General features: G+C 34.9%; 1 protein-coding gene across 1 annotated transcript in view; it reads right to left on the bottom strand.

The window, feature by feature from the left end:
- Window positions 1-17,023, bottom strand: part of FRYL (FRY-like) — a 166,863-nt gene that overhangs the window by 30,264 nt on the left and 119,576 nt on the right. Inside the window, exons 39-52 of the mRNA XM_009335155.1 lie at window positions 14,973-15,123; window positions 14,515-14,618; window positions 13,789-13,974; window positions 11,899-12,100; window positions 10,799-10,920; window positions 10,133-10,323; window positions 9,351-9,445; window positions 7,473-8,080; window positions 6,744-6,841; window positions 5,345-5,515; window positions 4,200-4,340; window positions 1,855-2,052; window positions 438-599; window positions 79-153 (exon numbers count right to left, since the gene is read on the bottom strand). Of these exons, the coding sequence (XP_009333430.1) occupies window positions 79-153; window positions 438-599; window positions 1,855-2,052; window positions 4,200-4,340; window positions 5,345-5,515; window positions 6,744-6,841; window positions 7,473-8,080; window positions 9,351-9,445; window positions 10,133-10,323; window positions 10,799-10,920; window positions 11,899-12,100; window positions 13,789-13,974; window positions 14,515-14,618; window positions 14,973-15,123 (2,504 nt within the window). The remainder of the gene's footprint in view (window positions 1-78; window positions 154-437; window positions 600-1,854; window positions 2,053-4,199; window positions 4,341-5,344; window positions 5,516-6,743; window positions 6,842-7,472; window positions 8,081-9,350; window positions 9,446-10,132; window positions 10,324-10,798; window positions 10,921-11,898; window positions 12,101-13,788; window positions 13,975-14,514; window positions 14,619-14,972; window positions 15,124-17,023) is intronic.

Genomic DNA, 17,023 nt, shown 5'->3' with positions numbered 1-17,023 from the left:
TTCACCAATACCTGAAAATGCAATAGCATTCTCACTACTGGAATTTAAAAACCAAAACAAACCACTATCACCACTTACTGAAGGATTCTTGGGAAGACCAGATTCTGGACCACACAGAGAAAGCACGTTCATTAGCTTCTCCCTAGTTCTTCTCTGAAAAATATACCAAAGAAAATCACATAGCAAGGCATCTGCTGGAGGTCCAGGTAAAAATGTAAAACGTCTGCATTTTTAACTAGTCATCTCGCATGCTGACATCCTCTAAAAAGAATCTTACCATTTTTTCTTTTCACCAGTATTAGCTTTTAGTTTATGCTATATTCATTTAATGTTTTGCTAAGACACAATATAGATCAAATTACATTTCAACAATTTTTTTAATACATTCATAAACACTGTCTATAATATATGTATGATGTGCTTGAGACACAACGTACCTGAGATAATTGTGGTCTCTTCCAGCTGACAGGAACTAATGCATTTGAATTGGAGCCTGATGAAGTTGAAGAAGTGCTCCGGGTGACAGCAATGACTTTTGGCTTCCCATTTCTACCAGCTGCGCTGTGTTGATCACCATATTTATTCCCAATAATTGGTGTCTATCAAAGACAATAAATACTTTCTTAAAATTCAAATCTGTATTAGTAAAGACTACAAATTTGATTTCAGAATTTAGTATTATGTAAAATGTAGGAGGATTTGTCTGTTTGTTTTTAAGCGTTCTATGAAGCCCATGCCTAATCCACTGAGCATCGGTATGCTGGCAAATACAAAGCTGAATACTTCTACTCTACGCAGCAGACTGCCATTCTGCCGAGTTGTGTTTGAGTTATGCAAGTTTTATGCTGACAATCCAGTTATATTTTTTAAACACACTTCAAAAACAACTGTGTTGTAAGTTTAAAAGATGCAAAGCTTCTCTATAGAATCATTCACAGACATGAACAAACTGTTTTTACAGACCAGCAACTGTACTAACACATGCACACTTCTGAAAACCAAAGATCAAATTCAGCCCTTTTGACAGCAAATGCTACTCCAATGAACTCTGTGGGAATTCATCTTGTCTCTCAAGTTATCTGCATGCACTGATATTTCCAGTAAGGAATTCACGTACCCCAATTTAAGTAATGCTCCTAAGACATCTGTATCTCCAATCATAAATTATCTAGGGTCAGTTTCAACCAGGAGCCCTTATTTTTGACTACTTCCAAAGCTTCTAGAATTTTCACATCCCTGTATTACACTGCAGTCATTTGGCTATGCTCCCCTTTTCAGACGTAGAATGAGTATCAGCTGTATTAATATATTATTTTCAGTTCTAATGAATCCTAACTGGGGGGTAGAGGTGGTGTTTTTAACTACAGGAGGTTTTTCTCCAGTTGTGTCCTTCTGAGGTTCCTATATTCTATATCCTACTTCCTCCTCTACATTTTCTCCCCCTTCCAAAGTCACGCCAAAACTGCATTACAGGGTTTTAATCCTCTCAGCCCTTGAATGCACAACCCTTCATTTGATGAAAGCCTGGAACGTTCAGCTGCAAGCAGCAGCCAGCTGCATTAAGCCTGCTCTCTGACACAGCTGAAATATCCTTGAGAATAATCCTATTGACTTCTAGTAATTAACTCTCTAGACATTCAAAGAGGGAAAAAGGCAAAAACACACACAACATAAAAGAATCCAAAGTTTATCTTTCAGTATTACTCTAATTACATGTATGTAAAACTTCAACACCTGCCATTCTTAAAAATGATATTTATTTTAAAACATATAAATGCAGAAGGCTAACAGAAAACAAATCTGAGTTTGCAACAGAAAGTCATTATTGCATTATGATTTAAATATAATAATTACCTCTGATATATCAAAATGAAAATCTAAGGTCTTCCCAGGTAGCTCCTTGGAGACATTATTAAAAATTTTCGTGAAAGAGATTTCAGGAGAACCTATGTCACCTCCATAAGACTTTGGAATATCATTAGGTACAACAAGGCTTGCTGATCGAGACACCACCAGTTTCAAAATATTAAGGGCTTCCTTCCAATATGGACTCTAAAGAGAACATATACAAATCACAAAACAATCACTTCAAACAAGACAGCCATTTTTAATGTACAGTAGGATTTTGCACTGATGCATCAAAAGATTCCCAAAATCAAAAGCTCTAATCTTCTACACACGGCTGCAAGGTGCTAGCACAGGTGGGCAGCTTTGGACATTGACGTGCTGGGAAGGCAGCAGCAAGGCACCAGGTCATCACACAGTGGGCCATCAGGTCCAGCCAGGCAGGCTCACTAGCTCCAGGTTGCAGTGCCAGCCGCACCACAACCTGTACCATGTCCCTCGCTCCCTGTATTTACACTATGTTTTTTACCATTGTCTGAAGTATCTGCCATTTATGCCCCAGAAGATAGAAACTGACAGCATTTAAAAGCAAAACAACTTTCACCTCCTGGCATCTTTAATTATTTTACACTTATGGGTAGAGTAAACTGAATTTGAAACAGAGAAAAATATTTTGTGCTTTATATTTCCTCATGTGTTTCAAAGATCTTAAAAAAAAGCAAAAACATTTACAAGGTTTTTACATAGTATCAAACCGAAGGAGTGCTTAAAAAAGCCAGGGCAAAAGAATGAGAACGTAGTAGGCAGAGCCTGAGTTAAGTGCACTCTCCTTAAAAAGATGATTACAGTAATGTAAATAATTCAGCAGTTTCAACTACAAAGATTGTGGAGTGGATCACAAAAGAGACTTACACCAAAAGCAGCACCTTGGGAGGGTTAAGATTTACACTCCTGAAAATGTTAGGATTCTACCCGAAACGTAAATCTTCCAGTTTTTGAAATTAGCAGGATGTCTGGTTTTTGTCTTGGTTTGTTTTTTTTTTTTTAATTAGGATGCCATGTTTGTCAAAATATTTTTTAATTGCATTAAAAAAATAAACACCACTTTCAAGGCTCTAAGTAGTATATATGCTGCTTTGTAGGTAATGAGATTCTTCAACTCAGTGAGATTTAATCTCCTGAATTTCTGTGCATCATAAACATAAAAAAAGTAGTCTCAAACTTGAACCATCCTGTAGCAACTTAAATTTATTAAGATGCATTGTGATTGCAGAGGACTAACAAAAATCAGCTTAGTAGCACCACATTTAAACAAGACATGTTCATTTATGATCACTACTTTTGTCATCTATAGTAACATGTTTTATCGTATCAAAAATACATAGGCTTCTCTGGAATATTTTTTCACCAGTACCACAATTTTGATAGCTAACATCTTCTAATTAAGATTACATTCCATGCTAGTGTGGGCTTGCATAGAAAGCTCAGATAAAGGTTAGAGGCGAAGCGAGCAGCCGTCAGGCCATGAAAACTATAGTTATGCTAATCATTCCATTTTGCCTAATGCACTCTGACAGGAGAACAATATCTAAAGTACATATCCATCAATAACAAAACATCCAGGAACACTACTTTTCCTGGTTAATTATGATTAAACCGTTTGACTGAAATACATTTGGCAATAATGGAATTCAGGAAAAAAGAAAAGGGGGGGGAGGGGGGGAGAATGTTGTGTACTGAAATGGTTTTATGCTCCAGGCATTTTCATAAAATCTTTCAGCAAGATGCTAGACCTTCTGTCACGAAATAGACTTTCAGTAAATTGTGTTCCAAGTACAAAGGATCAAATTACCTAGGGCAAAACACTACTGTTCATCTTTCGGGGACTTTCTTTAATAAAAAATGCATTCAAATTCATTAAAGTGCACCTTAATGTTCCTCACAGATATATTAGTGAAAGTGATTTAAACATGCATTTGACTGCAAAACTTCCTTTTGAAAACATAGACACTTAAATAAAACATTTGCGCAGTATTTAGCAGTAAACATTTCCTTGTATTTTAATAGTTCAAGGATCATCTGCTATATAACTACATATGCAGAGTTGCCTGCATCTGTAAACGGATGCATATTCATCCAGGTAACTTGTCCCACAAGATGTAAATCAAATTGGACAAATACATAAGCATATAATGAATTAAGTACCTAGGACAAAAAATAAAATCCTATGGAATCTGACTTTGAACAACTCTTTATATCTGAAATAAATTAATTCTCAAAAAAAATTCAAGTGTAATTTCACTACCACTTTGATAACAAGTAGAAAGGCTTTTATAGTTTTTCAGAGTACTGACCTGAACATATTTACCAATAACTTTTATGATTTCCAAATTAAACTGCTTCACTGGTGCTGTGGATAGGTCAATATGACTCAGAAGACTGTAAATGATCTGCAGTAAGGACTGTTGCATACTGGATAATCCTTTCTCCAACAGCTAAAAGAATTTTAAAAAATACAGAATTTAATTAGGGCCTTTAATGGTAGCAAAAAGTGAAAACAAACATTAAAATACAGTTAACTTCCATACATATTTATTTTTCCCTTCAAGAAACTTAAATGTACCACTTAACGTTTTTCAAAATTTTATTTTAGCATTAAAAAAATGTAATGCAATGGAACAATGTTCTCTGTCCTAATTCAGTTTTTTCCCTGAATTTTGACATGTTAGCACAGATTTAAAGCACCTAATAATAAAATACTTCTCACTAAATGAAAGTGTTCATACAAATTCAAAATCTCAAAGCTGCATGAAAAACAATTACATCTACACCTTAGAGAAGGCTAGTATACACAAGCTTACAAACAAAATAAGTACATATAAAGTCATTCAAGAAAATGTAAGTAATATTTTAAAAAATATCTTTGTCAATTTGAAGTGATATACTTCAAGGACGAGCTCTACAAGCTTTTCACACAAGGTACTTTTTCAAAGGTAATAAGTTTTCCTATATGAATGGCTGGCAGAATCATATACTGAATTCTATAATTTAAATGATCTTTGATTATATACTGTGCAACACTTACAAATTGAACTTTAAAATTAGTTTTTAGGTTGTAATAAGGACATCTTTAAATGCATATTTAGCTAAAAAAGGTCTCTTAAAATTTGGACTAGGTATATTTTGCTAAAGCCAAGAAAGTGTGTGCATTTTATTCATGTAGAATGGAATATAAATCTCTATTATAAAACACTACTATAGTAAAAAGAGATTATTTTATTAAAGGGATTATTATTTCAAGGCACGTTTAAATTGTTGCACTCCAAAATGGCAGTCATCATCCCTTTTCTATATCCTAGAGCACTTTATTATTATTCTCCCATTACAGAAGATGCGCTTTTTCCCCCCCAATATTCAGAATCACAAAAAATTGGCAATGAATAAATGTAATGTTGATCACAGATTGTCAACATGAGATACACTTTTATTAAAAACTTACCTCTGCAAGGTAAGTTACAAGGTTAAATGTGGCGTCTGAGAAAGAGTCGTGCAAGTATCTACACACTACATTAATCCAGTTAGAACAGTCTCTGGAATAACTGTGTGTACTGTATAAACTCATCATATGAGCGAGATTGGCAAGAGTTGGTGATTTCTCCTCTGCACAAACCTGAAAAGCAAAAAGCCTATTTAATTAGAAATGACAAATTTTTACTCTAAGCATTCACTAGTCATTATGCACTTTTCCCAGATTTCACTCTATTTTCCAATAACTGAAATCAAACTAATCATACAAGCAACATCTACAATTTCTGTTGAATTTTGTAGCCCGGCAATTCACTAAAAAACTAGTAGAGAGAATTAGCTAATAGACTTAAACTGCTTTTTCAAATAAATAAATGAATGCGTCAGGTATACGTAACAAAAATTTAGCTCCATGTTCCTGAATGGGCAACTGCACTCAGTAGGCGTTCATAAGCCTTGACCTGTCTCTCCTTTTTCTTTTAAGCCTAGACCAGCCCTTGTCTACTAGCCTTGCATTTATTTATCAGAGCTTCGAGGGCTTGTATTTGGGAAGGCAGTAGTATCTGCAATAGCGGTACTGTGGCATTCAGGCTCCAAGTTTATCTACTACTTATACCAAGCTTACTTCAACTAGAGCCCCTAGCTAGCAGTGCATGTATTTAAGGGACAACAGTAATTTCTGCATTTGCATCAGGCATGTACTCCTTTCAGGTGGCCTGCACGCAGTTAAGTGATTTACTTATCACAGTTTGGGAAGCCAGAGGGCTATGACTGCACCTCCTGTGACAGACAGCACTTTCTTATTCCCCTTTCCACATTCTTCCTTAAAATGCAGGCTGTCAGGGCAGCATACCACCAGCCTGGCTGGAGATTGTTGGTGTGTACCATGTACTGCTTTAACAGACACTACAGTTCAGAAATATTCCAAGGTTAATCACTGTGTACAAGTAACAGAAAGAACATAGTACTTTTCCTTCTCTACCTACCAGTCCAAAAGGTAAGGATCACCTTATCATAAGTAAATTAGGAAGTGTGCTTAAAAATTGATTAAGTTTATATTTAAAATTACAAGCTGCAAAATCAGACAAGTAAGAAAAAGTAACTGATAACATTAATAAGTAAATGTGTTCTTTACATCTAAAGTTTATAGAATAAGCAAAATGTGTTTTTTTCACTGACAAAGGGAAACTCAGGGTTTGATGTGAGGACCAACTATATAAATCAGGACTGGATCACATCTTTAAAATATAACTTTCTGTAGTTATTTCTATGAGACTAATAGAATAACGTGAAAGTATTGCATAAGGGAGCAGAAAAATACAGCAATGCAGATAATAAACTCCTGGATACTCCCCAAGCATCATTTTACATACCTTTGCTATCCTGTCAGCTGTTTCTTTACAGAACTGAGTTGGGTTATCAAAATGTTGGATCAGATGAGGAAGTAGGCACAAGATGTTTAGGGGAAATCCTAAATACACATATAAACACAGTTATATGAGCCCTAATGATTTTAATATGACCTAATTTAATGTGGAGTTATGTGAGCATATAACAGCTTTCTGGTATTTAATAACCCTTAGAGCATGATACACATACGTTCATACAGATATGTAAATTATACATACACACGCATGTACCCAAGTGTGTATGTAAGTATAAGGTATATAAATGTGTCTGTGTATAGGTATAAATATGCATAAGATGAAAAAAAAAATCACCGGACCAATTAAGCAAAACTATCATGAAATTGGATAGCTTTAGGCAGTACAGTCACATTGTTTCAAAAATGCGCAAATGTTTGAAATAGTACTGATTGAGCGATTTAGCACAAGATTATGAAAAATAATACACGTGCTCTTAAAACTTGCAAGTTTAAAGTAAGTTAATAGTCAACACAAAGTTTTCGTGCAGTATTTCTCGGCAGATAATCATAGTCTGTAATGTATTCCCACTACCTAGCACTGTAATATCGACAACTGCAAAAAGCATTTAACTGAAGGGTGTTTTTTAAAGGCAAATGCATAATCACTACTGATTTTGATTACACTTAATTTGATGAAAAAATACATTTTCATTACATATACAGTTACTAAAGATACCTGCTAACTGAGAAGGATCCACCAAAGCATGCCTGGAAATTGTGATGAGTTTACTGAGGAGATGAACTGTCATTTCTTGTGTAGATGCTGAAGTAAAGCCTTTTAGGAAAAGCTGCTGAAGGCCTGGAAAGTTATTCCATTTCAGTTTATTCTGCACCTTTTCTATCTTTTCCCGACTCTCTGATTTATCCAGAGGCAAGTGAATAAGAAGCTTGTTGAGCAGCTTGAGAGCCAAAAGGTATTCATACTCATAATCTGACTCCAGCAACGAAGCTGCAATCCAAAATATGGTGGCCATCAAGTTGACAGGGTCAGTAGTGGGCTGCACATCATACATCCCTCCCTCTCTCAGGGAGGAAAGGCTTCTAGTCCTTGCCAAACTTCCACCATGATTTATCCTTCCATCCATTATATCCAGTGTGTTGCTCCGTCGACGGTCACCTCTCCGCTCACTGATTAAATTCAGTCTCAAAGAATTACTCCTTGCATTGCTGTAGTATCCCAAACAACTGCCACTATTAATGGGACTTGTGCTTAGATTTATCTGTCCAGTGCTTTTCCTATTAGCTGCATACTTGTTTCCCATTACAGAATCATGGTATGAGGTTCTAAAATAAAAAACAATATTACATATTATTACATGCAAAATATGTTTATAACATACAGTTTAGAAAATGGGAAGAAAGAAAAAAGATTTTACACTAATCACATACACACACACACACAGTGAATACTCCACTTCATCGTCGGAAGAGTATTACAATACATGAAAATACAGAATTTATATATATATATAACTAAAATATCCTTATAGCGTAAGGACAAGACTGTAGCATCCCGTTATCTCTGCTACCAAATCTATTTGTTACAATCCCAGAATAGAAAAATAATTACATAACAATTCAGTAAAATCAGGAAAATTAGCCTATAGCATGTAAAAGATTATCTGTAAATGAAGATCTAGCATTCCAACTTACTTATAGATGGGATAAAGGTAGAGAAATTAATGAATTAATACATTATTTACTTATTACCTTATATTTGTCTGAAGTATCTGACCTAGAAAAACCAACACCTTCCAGTTCTGATACTGAGAAATTGAAGATATTCCTCGAAATCTCAACATTTTCAAAGACTTTGCCATGAAGTCAAAGAAATAAAGATGTCTGTGCATTTAGGGATTTTTTTCAGTTTGATAAAAAGTCATTGAGCTAACCACTCAGACTGTAATGAGACACACAAATGACTCAGACTGTTCGATTACACTTCTCTCATATACGGACAACAAATCTGAGGCCTAAGACAGATGAGCATTTGCTGTAACTGAAGAAATGTCTTCTCTATTAACATTGGAATAAAAGTATTTATTGCAGTACAGGAGTTTTCATCTGTGAACCTTAAATTATCTTAAATTATCTTTTAAAGATCGGTGCCATTACCTTCATTATACATATGGGGAAAAAATAAAACCCCCAGAAAATCACACTATTAATCAAGGTCAGTAGGGCCTGATTGAAAAAAAGAGTTCTAAATGCACTCAGTGCCTTTATTTTTGAGAAGTTTTAGAACTGACAACATTTCAGAATTGAGCCATAAGGAACACCTTGAACAATTTTTTTTCTTCTTCCCCCCTCCAAATTGGACCCAAGAGAGTAAGTTAGAAAGGTAGCACAGATTTCTTTTCAGAAAATCTAGTTTCTTATGAGTTTTGCTTGAGGCAGAATGATAAAAACATAAAAGAGCAAGCAATTTTGCTATTAGGATACAACTATTCTGCAAAGACAACAAGAAATTATTTCATTACATTTGTAATAGAGAACTTTAATAATTGAAATGTATAAAAATGTGTAACGTAGCTTGACTAATAAAAGAACTTACTGAGAAAGGGCAGAAAGCAGATCATAATGCTTCATGGTTTCAGCCAACGTATCAATAGCAGACTCTAAGGTTAGAAGCAGTTCTATGACAAAACCCTGGGGAAAGCCACAGGTCATTATAAATTACGCAACATCCACAAGGAAGATCACAGCAAATCTACTGAGTAGCAGTATAAAAGTACAAAATCAGTATCATTAACTGAAGTATTATTTCATGCTTCAATTAGAACACAACCCTGATGAGAGAGCTCAAATTAGCGGTATAGATTGAAGACAGGAAAAAACTTTATTTCTAAATATTCACAAAATTCATTCTGATTTGCATTATTTTTAAGGATGGAGTGATTAGACTCATTTTGCAATATTAAAAGATTACATCCACTTCTTTAGATGTACAATGACACTAAGTTGGATGGTTGTTAACACTTTATCAGGTTAAATTCTCAATAAAGGAAAACCTAAATTATTTTTTATATGGCTGATCTCAGGATTCTCTAACTATGAAAGAGAGGTGTTTTCAGGAAATATGTATCAAACTTTCTGAAAGTTCCTATTGCTGGAGAAAAGAATGTGCACAGCTCATGTTTTCACCATTTCATTAGGTGAAAATTCAGGAAGTGTCATGATTAAAACTGTTTTGATATTTGAAATATCTTTATTTAAAAATAAAAAGCAACTGAATCAAAAATGCTTTTAAATTTTACTGTCATTAAAATAGCAATGTAAGTATGCCATTTAGGCAAACTTAGCTTTCTAATAAAGTGGGGGCAAAATGTCAAATACCTGAGCTTCTTCTCCTGCATCTCCAACAGTTTCTACTAGTCTGGAAAGAACATCAGAAAGTGTAGATGCAGTGAGAGGCTGCTTCAGAGCCCTGAAAATCTGAAAGGACCTCCCAGCATAATGTCGAGAGGAGCACGAAAGCGCAGTTTGCAAAGCAACTTCACTGAGACGGTGTTCCAGTTGAAATCCTCCTATAAAAGCAAATAAATACTCAAGCAACACAATGCTTTATAAAAAACAAAACCACTTGAATTTAATAAAGAGTAAGTTACTGAAGTCATTCCTAACTTTAAAATACTATCATCATCTACATTTTTCTCAAGAAGTATTACTCTTAAAAATCTTTCCAGGCATATGAGCTTGTATTCCATAATACTTAACACTGGAGAGACTTGCAGAGAATAAAACATTTATGAATTGAATATTAAGTGTCCACAATAAATTAGTAAGCTATTTTAGCTCATTACTAAAAGATTATATTTAAATCTGTTGTAATAGACACATGAACTGAAGTGTGCAATGCACAAGAAAAACCTATTATTTAGAAGCAGTAAGCGATCACCTAGTGATTTTATAGACCATCTGTAAACTTACAGGCATTCAAAAAAATTCATTTAGTTTGCAGACTTGAACATTCTATCACACATCGACTGTTTTCTAACATACCTGAGCTAGACTGTTTAAATATAGATACCACATGCTTTAAAAACACAGTTAACTGTTCAGCACTCTTTATATTAGGGTTCTTGGCCGAAACATCTTCATGATTCCAAAGTGGCCCTCTTTTCCTAAAAACATAAAAATAGAGTAAACATAACAGAATATAAAACATAGCCTTTGTCATTAATATTATTTAAATGTTATTTTAAACTTAAGGTTAACTGCAAAAGAATCTACTACCTACCACATAAAAGAAACCATTTACAACTGCAGACATAAATTTTGAAAGAAGTCTGACAACTGTCCAATATTGTACAACAATATACAAGAAGTTAAGACAAGGTGAAAAGCAATATATCAGATCCAACTGAAATAACAGCGTAAGTTTAGGAAGAGATGTTTACTATTAGATAATATTTAGTTATCTAACAAAGAACCAGTACAACTAACACCATTATACACTTCTTAAAACAACCTCCTTTCTTTCCGTTTTCATCACACCAATACACCCCACTATTCTAAATTTAGGCTGATGTAAAGGGTTTTTTTTTGTTGGCATAATTAATCAAAAGCTTTGAGAAACAAGTGGGATTTCAGATTTACCCAATCTTGAAAGCTTTATATAAACTATCATACCAACTGCACAAGTGTTGCTTGTTTTACAGATGTTCTTTGCCACTAATTCATATTTTCTGAATAGCCAGCTCTCTACTAATTAGGCAATCCGTAAACTCCACACAAATCTTACAGCTCCCTAATCATCTTTATGCATTCCAGCCTTAATCCTTTAGTATGGGAATCCTCTAGATGGAAAACAGAACTCTGTGGCAAGTGAAGATAACAGACCTGTGCAAAACATGGCAAAAGACTTTTAAACACTCAGGATACGAAAGGGGGGCCAAAATTCTCTGAAATTGTTGGAAAGTTAGAGTTGTTCATAGGCTGTATCACATAAAACCACTTCAGGATTAGTATTATAATTATTAACTATCTCTTACTGGTGATAAAACAGAGACAAAATTAGACAATGTGATGCTAAATAGTAAGGATTTTGCCATATTACCACAAAATACATGTCTTGACAAAAATGAAAATTGAAATCTTACCTTGAGGTAATAAATTCTATGAGAGTTTTCACTTTTTCATCCTGCTCTACTGAAATGTCAACCTCATTGAGGATTGTGGTGTGCAGATGAGAAATGGCAGCACTTGCATTTCCTAAACTGATGCTAGAAGAGGTAGAACTTGAACTAAGCCCTGAGTCTGTCATTGGGGAGGGCTGGTAATCAGGTATAAAATCATGAACACCTGCTGAAATAAAAACAAGATTATCATGACCTGTTGACTGTTAATATTAAATATATAAAAAGAAAAAATAGTCCTCTAAAAATCAGTAATTTAACAAGCGTTATGAGAATAATTTTATGAATGCAATAATTTCAATGAATCAACAAGTCTGAGCTACGCTAAGTCTTTGCATGACTGGACCCTTAATAAGGAACTGCTAGATCCCTCTTTAAAACCACTATATTATGCTTGATTTTGTATTGGTAATACAGTGAAATAACATAATCAGTCTCTGATGCATCTCATCTTAATAAGTTGAGACAAATGATATAAACTACTTCTTAATAATGTGCAGATTTTTTTTTTTAAACTCAGTCCCAGCATAACTGACAGCACTTTAAATCAGTGAACACTGAGTATTAACTAGTGAATCAATTCTAAGCAGAGCCTCTCTGGCTGCACAAAGTTTCTCTGAGGTTAACTTAATCTTGCTGCTGTAAGATTTTCTCTCCACAAAAAGAATTATGTGGCAATAAAATACAACTGCGGTAACTCCTCACATTACGCCTCTATCAACCTATGAGGTGCTAGCAGAAAGTAAACTGGCAAGGAAGAGAGAGTCATGAATCTTTTACTGTAACAACTGTACAGAAGTTTGAGACTCACTGACATCCAGCACAAATTTTCACTCTACAGAGCTGGGTTATTAGCTGGTTAAAATCAAATTTAACATCAGCTTGTCTGACCTTGTGCTAGGCATGCATACCTGTAATCACCTTATCTTAATCCCCAGTTGGAAATGTTTGATGCCGATCTCATTCTAGTTTCTATCAGACATTTTTGTTTCAATAATAGCAAAATACTCTGTCACGTTTACACAGTTTTTCTCAAAACTGCAAAGATTAGGAATGGAATGGTTTGTATAGGTCACCATATAGGTGCACTGGTAAAGTTCTGTGAATAGGTTTACATAAAAGAACTCCTCCACTATGCCCACTTTTTAATTCCTCATTGCCATGAATATCAAATTCAGAAAACAGATTAATATTTTCAGTTAGTGACAAAACCACTTCTGATGTGAACAAAACGGAACGAACAGATTGTATAGCAATATGCTGCCACCTACTGAAATAATATAAAAAACTAGGTTTCAACAAAATGAACTATTTCACATTTCTTTAAAAGCTACAATAGGCTCACACCATCAAAATATTACTTTCATAAAGATAATGTATAACTACAATATTGTAATGTTAAGGTGAATGTTAAAAGGTAGTATCGCAAAAGAGTATTGAACTGAATTGAGCTTATTGAACAATGCAATTACCACTGACAGAAGTCAGAAATTTAAAGTTGCTATAAACAAGTGAGAGATGTATCTTTTTGTTTTTTATTTTCAATTGCATCATAAAAACTGCTGTATTACAGATCCAAAACGCAGAGCTTCTTCTGTGGTTTCCACTATTATTTAATCATTCAACTGTGCTCCTAACTCTGATGACTGGGCACAAAGTGGTAATGTGAATCGTCTTAATTTTTATTTAATTAAAATACATTTTAACCAGCTAGACAGAGCTGAAACAAAATACATTTTAATGCCAAGGGCTCGGAAAAATATTACAAATAACAGAAATTTTAATAATGCCTGGAAGAAAAGATAGCTCTCCATGTCATTTTAACAAGCAACACTTAATAAATCTAAAGCATACCTGTGAAAGTATAATCTAAATGGGTAGTTTGTTTGACAGTAAGCACCCTGGACTCATTGAACTCTCTGTTTCTGAGTAGGACAGAAGCAACAGACTGGACATTACTGCCAGATCCCATCACTATCAGCAGATGCAGAAGCAGTCGTTTACAATGTTCATAGACTTCAGGGTGACAGTGGTCAAAACCTAACATAAAAGGAAAATGGAAAAGCTTTATTAAATTCAAATGGCACACTGAATTCAATTATTAAAAAAAGCAGTATTCAAATTGACCTGTTATATTTTACCAAATAATAGATACATAATTCACTAAATGTGATGGTTTTTCAGTGTTTCAACATAAAACCAAAAGCATACAGTTTAACAAACATTAATATATCCTTCTGTTTCTCACATAACAGTAAGAACTTAAGATGTGCTCTGTATGAAAATTACTACACAGAGAAACAGAAAGAAAAAATTCAAATTTTACAGTCTTCTAGAAGAAGAAAGAGATAAAAGTGGCTCCAAGAGAATGTGCTGTCAAATGGCTCCAAAAACCTCTTAATTATATTCATATTAATCAAGCTAAAGGATATTTAGTTGAATTTCTTAAAGTATTGTAAACATTAACAAATCAATGAGATTTCAACACAATGGCAAACATTAATTTAAATGTGGAAAAGAACAGTTACATAAATAGCTACAATTCCTAAGTTAGAAATATTTTTTTAAGAATTTAGTTACCTATAAAAATTGCATGAAGCAAAAGATGCAGGTATCCTCCCCATTCCACCTTTACACTGTGGTCAACTATCAAGTCAGTTAAAAGGATCACTGCTATGTTGCATCTAAAAACAAACAAAAAAATTTGTTAAAAGAACATAATGCATGAACTTTATGAAGAGCTGCAAATAGCTTAATATGCTACTAACCAGTACTCTTTAAGTCTATAAACATCCACAAAGTTGTATTAAGGGAAAAGAGGAATGCTCACGATGAAGACAGAAAAACTTTAGTCCTCCAAATTAAAAGGCTTAGAAATCTTAAACTGCTAGACCTGTAAAACCGCAGAAAATAAATCTCCTATCTTTATCTACTATCTTTAAATCTACTGCCTTTAATCTCCTATCTTTAAATTACTATATTTGTGTAACGCAAATTAAAATGTAATGAATTGCCATCAGCGTTGTTACAACAGTTACCTGTGAAGAGACATGCCCGGAGGAGAAGTTTCAGGCAAGTAATCCACCAACGGTGACCAGCAACCTCCAGTAGGTGGAAAAGGTAGAGGCTCTCCTTGATTGTGCTCCATCACCTTCAACCGCCAGTTTGAATACAGAGGCATTGAATCACCTAACACAACAGATAATTAAACCAGAAATATGTATATATTTTTTTTTCCTGTATTATACAGTCTTCTAAAGAAGTATTTTTAAATTCTTGAAAAGCTGAGATCTGGGGGGCGGGGGACACGGACAGACGACGGACCAGCTGTAAATGGTAGTAGTTGGACACAGTTTAAAAAAAAAAAGTGGTTATTTCTTTTAGCATAAGGATGATTCTACAGAAGCCACACACATAACAGTAAGAGTAGGTTCATAAAAGCAATGGATGCACACAGGGAACATGGATGCACATAAGGAAAAAAAGGCAAAGTGATCTAATATAATTTCCTTGAATTTCAAACCTCATGTCAGATAGGGAGTTAAGGCTGGGTCCCAAGATCATACTAAACTCATTTTGAAGAGCTTCATTTCATTATAGGCTAAGGAAGTACTTCTCAAGAGCACCTCCTTATAGGTCTCACTAGCAAAAATCCACCAGTTCTACGTGTCAGATAATGCCGGCCTGATATATGGGGTAACTCAGAACTTGCCACTTTTATAGCAGCATAGCCCAATCCCACTGCTTGACAAAAGTCACTGCTCAGAAAATCAGTAAATTTGTCAAGAAAAAACAGAAAGACATTTAGTTTTTGATTAAGCAAGCTTCAAAAGTGGAAGAAACACATCAGCTATTTTGTATGAGAGTATACGGTGTTACACATCCAAAATATTTTTCTGTTTTTAAATGAGATGTCTTGGACTTCAGAACGATCAGTTAAGGCTAGAAACAAATAAGGGGACTGCCTCAACAGTTCAGTGTTTCAGTGATTCTACCAGTTGTCCTTTTGGAAGTGTAGCTGCAGAAGTTTCAGAAATTCACACGTGTATCAGCTCATTATCACCTTCTTGACTGGAAGTAACAACCTTCTTACTGATGGAACATGTGGATTATCATCTGCTTCAGGATACTCAGAGTTGCTATCACAAATAGCAAACAAAGATGAAAATGACCACAACTACGATATTGGACATCACCCATCCAAGCAGTAATAAACACACTGGCTGCCCAAAAGGTCCACCAACCTGTTACTGACCCAAAAGCAGATCTGCAGCAGCATGCCCAGCCTTTACAACAAGCTCTGTAGAGCACATTAATGTTCCATTTTCTTGAAAGAGGCAATATGAATCACTAATTCACTCTAACCTTTAGGTCTGCACAGAATCAGTCATTAAGGAGCGCATAAGGACATCCTAATGGACTCTGTTGCTTCAATACAGCATGGGACATGCTAGGTTCCATACTGACATGAAATGCTCAAAACGCAGAAATTTACATCCTGTTGTAACGAGGATGTTAGCATCCTGTAGCACAAGAAAGGTAAGGAAAAGGCAGTACTGTATCATCTGTTGTATGTCCTGGTTTCAGCTGAGGTAGAGTTTGTTTCCTTCCTAGTAGCTGGCATAGTGCCATGTTTTGGATTTAGCATGAGAATAATGTTGATAACACACTGACATTTTAGTGGTTGTTAAGCAGTATTTATACTAAGTCAAGGATTTCTCAGCTTCCCATGCTCTGCCAATGAGGAGGTACACAAGAAGCTGGGAGGGGGCATAGCCGGGACAGCTGACCCAAACTGGCCAAAGGGATATTCCATACCATATGACCTCATGCTGAGTATATAAGCTGGGGGAAGTTGGCCGGGGGGCAGTGATCACTGCTCAGAGACTGACTTGGCATCGGTTAGCGGGTGGCGAGTGGCTGCATCACTTGTTTTTTTCCCCTGGGTTTTATTCCCCTCTCTCTCTTGTTTTACTTTTCATTACAATTTTTTTAGTAGTAGTATTGTTAGTATTATTATGATTATTTTGTTTCAAGTATTAAACTGTCTTTATCTCAACCCACGAGTTTTCTTACTTTTGCTCTTCCG

The sequence above is a fragment of the Pygoscelis adeliae genome, unplaced genomic scaffold (assembly GCF_000699105.1).
Source record: "Pygoscelis adeliae isolate BGI_AS28 unplaced genomic scaffold, ASM69910v1 Scaffold21, whole genome shotgun sequence".
Lineage (NCBI taxonomy): Eukaryota > Metazoa > Chordata > Aves > Sphenisciformes > Spheniscidae > Pygoscelis > Pygoscelis adeliae.
This window is presented reverse-complemented; position numbering and strand designations above follow the sequence as displayed.